General features: G+C 40.7%; 1 protein-coding gene across 1 annotated transcript in view; it reads right to left on the bottom strand.

The window, feature by feature from the left end:
- SCARA5 (scavenger receptor class A member 5) overlaps positions 1-12,033 on the bottom strand; it is a 124,402-nt gene that overhangs the window by 89,529 nt on the left and 22,840 nt on the right. The window contains exon 3 of the mRNA XM_087717417.1: positions 1,065-1,193. Within this exon, the coding sequence (XP_087573543.1) occupies positions 1,065-1,193 (129 nt within the window). The remainder of the gene's footprint in view (positions 1-1,064; positions 1,194-12,033) is intronic.

The raw sequence follows: 12,033 nt of genomic DNA, 5'->3' as shown, positions 1-12,033 counted from the left end.
GCGTGTGAACCCAACATCATATCCCCAAAGAAGATCTAAAAGTGCAGAGACTCACAAATTAAAGCTTATGTCCAATTTGCTTTTACTGATACAACACACATGTATATATCATTAAACATTATCCATTAACATGGGGGGGGAAAGGGGAGGGAATGCTTTGATATCCTACTAATTGACTTTGTCTTAGAATATTTTATAAAGGTGTAAAGTTATGGGAGATTAATTGAGATTGCGAATGTATGCCAGTAGATGGTTGTGTCTTCAAATACAAATGATTTTAGATAAAAGCACGTCTAACTAACTGTAATCAAATGAGAATTGTGGTACAGTGATAGCAAAATACATACATTTTAAAATGTACACCTTAATTCGAATGAAGTATATGTAATGATTGTGGAAGAAACGCACGAAATGTATTTGTAACCAATTGACACGCTTTCTACAAGATGTAACGAAAGATGGTTCTTTTTTGTGTGTTTTTGTTTAATTAAAACAATAAAATTTTTCAAAAAACAAATAAATAAAAGTGCAGAGACATTATAATAGAATAATTCAGCTGAATCTATGCGTGACACTCTACCAGCAGCAGTAATAACTGCTCCCTCCCTTCCAGCTTCTGGAAGGGTATTAAAACTGGCCCGGAGCTCCAAGGAGGTTGTTTGCCTCTGGAGCTGGCTGACAAGGTAGGACCCTCAATCCTCACCAATGATATCTGGTTTCTGGTTTCAATATAGCTTTAAAATCATAATGGGTGTACTTTTAATGTTTTACTTATATTTTTATAACTTGCAAACCTCCCAGATTTACCTTGTAGGGGAGAAGGGGCCGCATAAAAAAATTAAGAAATAATAAATACCCAATTTTTACCCAATTTATTTGAATCAGCAACCATTTCTCCAATTTCCTATACGCTTCAACCAAGTATAACTTAAATGCCTTCTTATTAGCCAATGCCAATCTCTTTGCTAGACAGGAATGAGAAGACAAATCACTCCTGCTCTGCAAAAAGTTTTGGAACTCTCTTTTTTGACAAGCAGCTGCTCCAATATAGGTCTGATTCTTACCTGCTAGGATAAAAAGGCCCACAAAAATCAGGAACACCAGCAAGTAGAGACCAACCACAGCATATTTGAGAGCAGTCAAAGATCCTAAATGGCCACAGGGTCCTGAAGCTTTCTTCTTGCTGCCTGGGCCTATAAGACAAAATTGGTGATAATGGATGTGATAAGTTTTCTATTTTGTAATATTCATTGTGAGTACAACTAGCATCCTGACAACTTCTTGGACCATAACTTCTTGGCAAGATGAGGACCAAGCAACTGCATAATTCCAGTTTTTGCTAAATCTATGGAAAGTTTTGCTCATCCTGCAGTACATCCACCTGAATAGAAAACTCTCCAACAGTAAAAGGTCTTTCCCTTTAGTTGCTACTGATCCTTTTCATCAGAACATGCCAAAAACTGAAGTTGGGTTTTCTACATACAGAGTAGATGTTCTGCCACCAAACACTGATTCCCCTATAAGCGGGGATGGGTTCCTGCCAGTTCTAACCTCTTCTATAGAAGAGGTTCCACAAATCTACAGTGCCATTTAGAACCAGTTCCAGCTCCCTCCCACCCCGCCCATCCACACCACGCTTGCTCCGCCTGCCGCTCACTGATTGGCTGGCTCACCAATTGCCCCGCCCACCTCGAAGAGTCTTATCTAAACCTTAAAGTCTTAAAGCTGTCAAGTTTGAACATCCCGGGGGGGGGGGGGTTCTAAAGGGTTACGGGTGCAAGGGTCTTGTAACTTGACAGCTTTAAGACTTGCACACTTCAGTGCCAGAGTTCCTCAGCCAACATGACTGGAGAAGGAATTCTGGGAGTTGAAGTCCACAAGTTTTAAAGCTGTCAAGTTTGAACACCCTAGGGGTTTTTTCCCTAAAGAATTAGAGGTGCAAGGGACTTGTAACTTGACAGCTTTAAGACTTGTGTGCTTCAAATGCCAGAGTTTCTGAGCCAACATTTTGCTTGCTAAGCAGAACATGGTTAAGTGAGTTTCACCACATTTTACAAGTTGGCCATGCCCACCCAGTCACATGACTGCCAAGCCACTCCCACTCGGTCACAGGGCTGGCAAGCCACTCCCACAAAGCAGGCCACACCTACAGAAGAGGTTCTAAAAAAATTTGAAACCCACCACTGCCTGTGGAACTACAACAGACTCTGGGATGGTATGGACTCAGATGGGACACAGGTCAATGCTAGTTTGACAACATGTGTCTTACAAAGATAAAATGTATGAAACAAATGGTTTTTAAAAGAACTATGATTTCACTGTAAGGGACGCAGAGACTCTTAACAGCTCTTTCTGAGGTTCTTCCCGTGACAGACAAATTCAATTTTTGGCAAGGCAGGATCCAATATAACCAGACCCTCTGCTATATAAGATTATATAGAACAGTGTTTCTCAACTCTTGGCTACTTTATGATGTCTGGACTTCAACTCCCAGAATTCCAGCATGCTGACTAGGGAATTCTGGGAGATTAAGTCCAGACATCTTAAAGCCTGTTGTTTGGGGAATTCTGGGAGTTGCATCCATCACCTTAAAGCAATGCTGGCTGGGGAATACTGGGAGTTGAAGTCCACCCCTCTTAAAGCTGCCAAGGTTGAGAAAGGCTGATATAGATCATTATCTGAAATGAGTCTAGTAGATTTGGTAGAGTGAATTCCAGAGAGGTGTTAGCTTGCAATGGTGGAACTGATCCCTTGTGAGATCCATGTCACCAGTTGTAATTTTTCCAAAGGCTGTTCCCTGTTGTGGACATTAACCCAATCAAATCATGATTAAAACATGATTTTAATGTTTTACCAATGCTGGATGATTCCAGTACAGGTAACATCATAAGTTTTCTTCCAGCCAAACATGAGCAAAGATTATGCTGACAACACTCTCTCCCTGTTGTTTAAACCCAGGAAGAGTGGTGCAGGAGCTTCTTCAAGGGAAGCATGATCTTGTCAAGAATCACTATCAGAACCAATATACAGCAGTTCAGTCTTGCAGCAAATTTGTGCTTTTTGTGCCCCATTAAGATACCAATCCAAGCTTTTCTTTCCCATATCCTTGGCTTGCCCCAGACTGGTAATGCATAACTGGCTGCATCTCATCCCAAAACAGTAGCTGACCTCCAGCTTTATGCAGATGTTAAATAGTGTGAGGGAAAGCACTGAGCCCTGAAGTCCTTCTCACTGGAGTAACCAAGGCCTCACATACTGTTCCTCTATAACTACAAGTTAAAACCACTCTGGTAGGAGAGGAATTATTGCAAAACAGTGCAAATCCTAGCCCTAGAAGCTGAATCAACAAGATACATGGTAAATGGTACTGAAAGCTGCTGAGATGTCTGACTAGAATCAGGCAATTGCATTCCTCTATCCATGTCCCAATCCATGCTGTTTCCATCCCATAATCAGCTCTGAATCCTGAATAGCAGGGTCCCAGATAATCTGCTTCCGCTGGGACTCTGATTTCTAACAGATTGTGTGAGAATACAGAATCCAATTTCTCACGCATTCCCGATATAGCCAAGAAACTGGTTCACTGAGAACAAGGTAGCACTTTTTCAAATTAATGATCAAACTAGATGCAATTGGCTTCTCATAAGTCAATAAAGAGGATGGGTGTTTGCAAGATCATGAAAACTCATAGCTACCTCCATAATGCAAAAAAAAAAAAGAATGGTTAGCAAGAGAATGTTTCAGCAGAATAAATTTCAAGCTAAAGTGGGTGCCAAGCAAAGCATACCAATTTACCAAGTTTTCTGTAGCCTAGTTCTCTTTTCACTTTCAGTTAATCTGGTTAAAGAAGACACTGTGAGCATCTTGCTTTTTTTGGTTGTAAACAGTTGCCAAAGACTTGACTCTGGTCATCTAGAATTGGTTATGGCAATTCTGAGGTGGGACAGACCTTTCTTCTAGCTCAAATTGCAGTCGGGTGGTTGAGGTAGGCATTACAAAACTTTCCTTGGCCTGAGAGAAAATAATCCATCAAACTCCAGAAGATTGCAAAGAAGCATGAAATCCAAATAGCATCCACATAAAATAGAATAGTCCCTGTGGGACACTGGAGGCATTCTTTTTCCTTGAAGTTATTTCCAAAGGGATCTGCCAATAGCCCTACATTAGATTCAGAGTTGACATGTACCCATCTCTCCTAGTTATCCAATGAGTGAGTCATCAATTCTTGGCACTGCGAAAACTGATTCAAATTTAGATCAACACAAAACATAGCCTCCCTTCGAGTCTTGGTCACAAGTACAACAGGCAAACATAATTTACTCTGGGGTGGTCCAGTCATGCTTAGACTGAACCTTCTTTAAAGTATCCTTTAAGGTATCCAGACAGAATATCCGGATAGGAAAATCTGGATAGAGATATTCTAAATGGAAACAAGGACATACATGCTCCATCAGGTTCGCCTTCCTTTGTGCCTTTGGCCACAATGCCAGAAAATCCAGTTGCCTCTCAAGAAAGCATCTTTGAGACAACCATAACCTGGATGACTGAGAATCTCCCTAGACATCATACATAAGGTAAATGTAAAGGTTTCCCTCACACATATGTGCTAGTCGTTCCCGACTCTAGGGAGTGGTTCTCATCTTCGTTTCAAAGCTAAAGAGCCAGTGATGTCCAAAGACATCTCTGTGGTCATGTGGCTGGCATGACTAAATGCCAAAGATGTGTGGAATGCTGTTACCTTCCCACCAAAGGTGGTTCCTATTTTTCTACTTGCATTGCTACGTGCTTTCCACCTGCTAGGTTGGCAAAAGCTGGGATAAGTAACAGGAGCTCACTCCGTTATGTGGTGTTAGGGATTTGAACCATCAAACTGCTGACTTTTCTGATCAACAAGCTCAGCATCTTAGCCACTGAGCCACCGTATCACATCATGCACACAGGTTACTTATTCCTGCTGCTTCTGCCTCAGGATTGTTGTGAAGCTAAGTTATTTTCTGAAATAGATTTCACAACCATTGAATTAATGAGGACCCAGACTGTGGGGGCAATATGCTGACTCTGTAAACCGCTTAGAGGGGGCTGAAAGCCCTATGAAGCGGTATATAAGTCTAACTGCTATTGCTATAATATAGAATAGAGAAAAGAAGAAGTAAGAAACTACTGTACTTTGATATGAGGAATTTCCAAAAATGGTTTCCTTCTAGGATCTCTGTTTGTTGTCTTTTTCTGTTAGGGAAGTACAGCTGTGTTCCACCAAAGGAAAAAAAGGTGAGATTACTTTGGCAGGTGATTCTCAGCAACTCATAAGCACAGCAACAAAGAGAATGTTCAGAACATTGGTATCTAGACTTTACAGCTGAGAAAGGAAAAAATTGCTCACAAAGTAGTATTTAATAAGAATGCTTGCAAAACATACTTCTTAAAAAAATGTATCTGGCATGACGATTTTTTTTACAAACCTATTGCCAATAGCAGGAATCTAACACAAAGGTTCTGGGCCAAGGTTGGCCATAGAATGCTGCAAAGAAGCAATATTTACTTTCAAAATGGGAAGAAAATAAAGATGAGAAAAATTTAAGGAAAGACTGGATTTGTGACAGTTTACAGAGGTATCCAAATCTACAAACAGTATGTTAATGCATCTGGTAAAAAAAATGCTTAATGCAGATGTTCTAAGCAATTTTTCACATTATAGCACAGAAGAAAACCCAGAAATAGAGATTTTCCCTTTATAAGCCACTGACCCTGATTTTAAAAAAGGCCAGTGCAAATTCAACTAACCATCCAAACAATTCATTCCAAATTGTTCCTATATAATAGGTGTTTTGTATATTAGTTATTGGAATTATTGATCGATTACAGGTAGTTCTTAACCTAAAACCATTTGTTCGGCAATAGTTTGAAGCTACAACAGAATTGGAAAAAAAATGACTTACAATCATCACGTGGTTGTGATCACCCCAATGGTCACATGATCAAAATGCAGGTGCTTGCCAATGGTTGAAATGTCCTAAGGCTGGGGTGTCAAACTCAAGGCCCGGAAGCCAGATCCGGCCTGCAGAGGGGCTTAGATCTGGCCCACTCTGGAAACAGTGAAGACTCAGCCCGCGGTGCCTCTGCCAGCAAAAACTGAGCTTGCAAGAGCCATATGTGGCCCACCCAAGCTCCGTTTTCACTGGCAGAGAGTTACAGGAGGCCATCGCAGCCAAAAACAGAGCTCGGGAGCCTGTTTTCACTGACAAAGTGTTCAGACTACCACAGACGCCCCCAACATGAGTGATGTCAAGCTGGCCACGCCTCCCTGGCCATGCCAGGTGGCCACGCCCACCGAGGTCAAACACGACCCTGAAATGAAATGAACTCAATGAAATAGAGTTTGATACCCCTGTTCTAAAGTCATGGGATTGCCATTTGAAACCTTCCCAGGCAGCTTCAGACAAGCAAAGTCAATGGAGGAAGCTAGTTAGCATGATTCGCTTAAAAACTGCAGTGTTAAAAACTGATTTGCTTAACAACAATTGCAAAAAGTTTGTAAAATCAGGCATAATTCACTTAACAACCACCTTGCTCAGCAATGGAAATTCTGATCCCAGTAGTGGTCGTAAGTCAAGGCCTATATGTGAATATGATGCCGGCAATCTTATATTGTTATTATGGTATTCTGGATCACCAACATATTGACAAATTCTTGTCAACTCTGTAAGATATTTCTTAGAGCTCTGGGGGCGCAGTGGGTAGAATACCGTATTGCAGGCTAACTTTGCTCACATTGCCAGGAGTTCAATTCCTTCAACCCTGCCCTGCTCAAGGTTGATTCCTTCCAATCTTCCAAGGTCGGTAAAATGAGGACCCAGATTGTTGGGAGCAATATGCTGACTCTGTAAAACGGCTGTTAAGCACTGTGAAGCAGTATATAATTCTAAGTGCTATTGCTATTGCTATATTTCTGTAAGGCAGACAATAGAAGCAACTACTCCAGAGGTGGTATTCAGCAGGTTCTGACCAGTTCTGGAGAACCCCCCCCCCATCTATTCTGTGCCTCCCAAGTTCCAGCTGATCGAGAGGGAATGGGGATTTTACAATATCCTTCCCTTGCCATACCCACAGAGCCACGCCCACAGAATCGGTAGTAAAAAAAATTGAATCTCACCACTGAACTACTCCTGACTTTAATAACGTTTGTTTGATCAATGGAAAAGACATAACAGAGACAATGAAGTGGGATTATTTTAAAAAAAGTTCTGAGGATGAATTTTGTCTCTGGACAGGAAGAAAAGGCTATAAAACAAAGAATAATGTTAAAGTGATTGCAGGGAAAAGATAAAAGGAAAACAGAAGATAATTAACCTTAGTGCACTGTATTTCAGATAGCAACTTTAAGATGTGTGTACTTCGATTCCCTGACTTCTCCAATCAGTGTTCTTTAGGTGAATCTGCATATGCTTAATTGTGGCATGGATGGCTGGACAGTAACTACCAATATGAACAATTTTTGAGGCAATTAAATTGTTACTGTATATTTATTCCTGTTGAGGATTAATAGATGCAAACAAGGCAGCTATTTGAAAAGCTTAGCCATATAAAGTCCCTTGCAATTAGAGTTTTGAAGTTCTAAAAAAAAATAATTCAGGAACATTTGCGATCATACTTAGCACGGATGAAAGAATTTCACAGTTTTCTAAGGGCAAAGAAAAGAGAGAGAGAAAGGTTTTTTTTGCAGCATATCAGCTAAATTTAAAACACTATCTCAGCACGGAGAATTTGGCTGTGATGTACTGAGAGATCAGCTTGTCTCTGGAATACTGAAGCTTTCAAAAACATTGCAAAAATTAAGGTTTTAGAAAGTATTTGAAATCTCCGTGGAAACTGCTGTTAGAGACACCATAGAACAGCAGTTGGCAGTAAAAGCAAATAGGAAGAAACTTTCCATAGCATACAAACAGTAAAATGCCAAAATGAAAAGGGTTACCATGTGGCAGGGATTCACAGACACCGATTCAATATTGATTTAAAGGAGAAATATATAGAAAATACAACAAGAGATCTTGTCATTGAGCAAAAAGCCAAGCATTTGTTAAAGATAAAGAGCTACTTTAAATGTTCTACAGTGGCGTGTGCCATTGATAAAAGAACTTTATAATGAAATGAAACAAGGACAGATAACCTGGAAACTTATAGCAAAAAATAATAATAATCAAATGAGACCAGCAATACAGCTCATACTATATGTTAAAGAGATTCCATATATAAATGGCACAACCACATCAATCCAATTGGACACTGGTTCTGCTTCGTGAGTTATTATTGTTGTTGTTAGTTGCGAAGTCATGTCTGACCCATCACAACCCCATGGACAACATTCCTCCAGGCCTTCCTGTCCTCTACCATCCTCGGGAGCCCATTTAAGCTCATGCCAACTGCTTCAGTGACTCCATTCAGCCACCTCATTCTCTGTAGTCCCTTTCTTCTTTTGCCCTCAATCTTTCCTGGCATTAGGCTCTTCTCCGATGAGTCCTTCCTTCTCATTAGGTGGCCAAAGTATTAGGGGTTTCATCTTCAGGATCTGGCCTTTTAAAGAGCAGACAGGGTTGATCTCCTCTAGAACTGACCGGTTTGATCGTCTTGCAGGCCAAGGGACTCTCAGAAATCTTCTTCAGCACCATAATTCAAAGGCCTCAATTCTTTGGCACTCAGGCTTTCTTATGGTCCAACTTTCACAGCCATACATTGCAACTGGGAAAAACATAGTCTTGACTATACACACTTTTATTGGCAGGGTGATGTCTCTGCTTTTTAGTATGCTGTTATATGAGTTATACCACATCATAAATCTGAGCAATATTTCACAGATGCTAAACTGAAGCAAACAGAAATGCAACTTGCAACTTAAACTAAAGCAACTTGTAGCAATAGCACTTAGGCTTATATACTGCTTCACAGTGCTTTGCAGCCCTCTCTAAGTGGTTTACAGAGTCAGCATTTTGCCCCCAACAATCTAGGTCCTCATTTTATCAATCTAAGAAGGATGGAAGGTTGAATCAACTTGAACCGGTGAGAATCGAACTGCTGGCAGTCAGCAGAACTAGTCTGCAATACTGCATCCTAACCGCCGTACTACCACGGTGCCTATGCTGGAATAAAAGATTATTACCATTTAAGTGATACCTGCAACTGTAATCTAAGATAACCCGCAAGATATAATGGACTCATGTGATGTGAAAACAGGTGGACCAGCATTTGGGGGCATCACTGACTAAGGAACCAATCAGTCGGTTGGATCTTCATTGGACACATTGACAGCTTATGAGCTACACTGTTCATCAATAATACTGCCAAGAGTAATTTGAAAAAAAGTCTTTATTTACTTTATTTGTCAAATTTATATATTGCCTGTGCTGTCCAGATTCTCAAGAGGGAGGGAATGTGTTCCAGAGGAACAGAAGACAGAGCAGTTTAGATAATTTGTGTTGGAGAAAGAGAGTTAAGATGGATCTTCTCTAATAGTTCCCAGAGTATGTTTTATGGTGCAGACATCCTGCATCCTGCTTTGGCAAGGTTTCTGTCTATAGGTGAGGAACAATGAAGGAAACTACTTAGAAGAATCTGATTGTATCTTTCTTGGCTTTTGGAGCCAGACATCGCCCATCTCACTCACAGTGTGATTCTGGATGTTGTACAATTAAAAACATAAAACCATATAAAAATATTATTATTCAGTAAAAGGTACCAGTTAAAACAAGCATAGTATGATTAAAGTTAAGAGGGTAGGAAAACGACCGTCAAGGCGTTAACCAACCGAGTGAAGTGAGCGAGTGAGCACACTCACATTTGCGCACTGGTAGGGAAGGTGGGTTGCCGCTGGTTAGGCCTGGTTCATCCGAACCAGTAGTGGAATTCAGGCCTGGGTCAAAGAACCGGCAGCGATCCAAGCCTAACATGCCCCAAATCAGTTCCCTCACTGCTGCTTGGGCACCGCCATTTTGAATTTCAGTGACTGCGCTTCTCTGTAAATTGTTCTGCGCATGTGCACAGAACAATTTACATTGAACAGCGCACGCACATTGCATGTGGGTTGCGAACTGGCAGTAATGCCAGAAGCAACCCACCCTTGGAAAGTAAGTGAATCCCTCCCCCCCCCCCCGCTGATGCAATCGCTTCAAGGACATCAATACTGTTGGATAACTGATGGATTTTCTTTTGGGAAACAGACTTTCTCTATCTTTCTAGCTCAATTTGAAGCCATAACCCATTTTAGGTGGCATAGTGGAATAATGTCAGAAAGAAAGGATAGCTTGCACGCCAAATCCACAGCAGATTTTAAAATGGATGAAAATAAACCAAGAGCAACCTTAACCAAATTTTGCAAATTACGCAAATTTGTCTGTTTGATTTATAACTTACCTGTTTCTTTGTGATGTGTGAACAAAAGCCCTAGAAATGAAACTATAGCATTTGTCTTTTGGATTGACATATTATTTTGGAATAGAAGTTTCTAGGCTGGAAGAAAGCCGAGTTAATAGGTTTTACTCTGTTGAAGATTTTCACAGACATTTGGATTTTCTTCCATGCCCTACTTTGAATTTAACATTGGTTTGAACAGATTGAAAATTAAGTGGGACTTGTTGGCCACATCCCAGAAGGGGTTTTTCCCTCACATAAATTCACCATTGCAGCTGCTGCTCTGGCTTTCCCAGAATAAATGGGAGAGTCTCCCAAAAGGCAAATTTTCACCTCATTTGGCAACTTTGAGGTCTCTTTTTGACCTAGATACTGCTGCCTGTTTCTAAAAACATATGGGATTGTGCTGTAATGGGGACTTCCTTATGCCTAGCATAAGACTGTATTTTTTAACTTTAGCAACTTTAAGATGCTGGCTGGGGAATTCTGGAAGATGAAGTCCACCCATCTTAAAGTTGCCAAGGCTGAGAAACCTGGCCTAAGAAAGAATTTAATACAACGGGGATTCTCCCCTCCAAAAGAGCTTTTTAGGAACAAAGCAGAAAGAAATATGCAATAGGCCTGATATGCTTAGTATAGATGGGAATCCAGTAGCTGTTTGGTGGTATTTTCCTGAAGGAAGCAACCTCCAGGCCTAAAATTTCTCAAATTCTTAAACAGAATAGAATTAAATCTCAACATGAGTGCAGCTGCGGGAAGCAAGATTATATTCACCAAACTCTAACGCCTAGATTTACTAAGTGCCACAAGGCTCAACATGTCACCCTTCCTGTTTAACATCTTCGGGAAACCACTGGTGAGATCATCCTTCAAGATGGGGTCTTATATCAGTAATATCCATCATCAGTTGAACTGTATCTCATCTCTATTCTGGACAAGTGATGCTGTCAAGATCTTGTTCCAGTGCCTGGGGTTTGTTGGGGGCCGGATGGGGAAGAATAGCCTTGACCCTAAGAAGCTAGGGATGTAAGTGCATGGATTTATAGTACAGGAACTCTCCATCTTTAGTTGTGAATAGGATTATACTTTCCCAGAAAAGACTGGTATGTAATTTGAAAGTCTTCTTGGATGCCAGTTCCTTCTTGAAGGGCAGGTAGTAGCTGTGGTCACAAAGGCCTTTGCATAAATACATCTGTTGTGTCAATTTTGCCTGTTCAGGAGATCACCTATGCCTTGGACAATTCATGTGTGGACTATGTCAATATTTCCAGATGCTAACCTTGAAGACCACTCAAAAGCTCAAAATGGACCCGAATGTGGTGGAGTGACTAGTGATGGGTGTGCCATAATACACCTATGCTACACTTTTGCTACATGAGCCATGTTGGTTGCCAGTAAGGTTCAATTAAATCTCAAAGAAAGACTATAATAAGGTTATCCTTTTTATAGTATCATTTTCAAATTGAAATGTGAGGAGACAACGAGGCAGGAAAGATGTATAAAGGACAACAGGGAGAACATACCCTTTGAGAAGATAGAATGATTGGCATAGCATAACAATAATTAGATATTCCAAATTTACAGATTCAGAAGCTGTGAGGTTTGATGTACTTGCTGATTGGCCAACGGTAATAA

The sequence above is a fragment of the Thamnophis sirtalis genome, unplaced genomic scaffold (genome assembly GCF_051295495.1).
Source record: "Thamnophis sirtalis isolate CommonGarterSnake01/CBP01778 unplaced genomic scaffold, rThaSir2_p1.2 scaffold_6, whole genome shotgun sequence".
Lineage (NCBI taxonomy): Eukaryota > Metazoa > Chordata > Lepidosauria > Squamata > Natricidae > Thamnophis > Thamnophis sirtalis.
The sequence above is the reverse complement of the archived record's forward strand: the minus strand, read 5'-3'. Positions and strand labels throughout refer to the sequence as shown.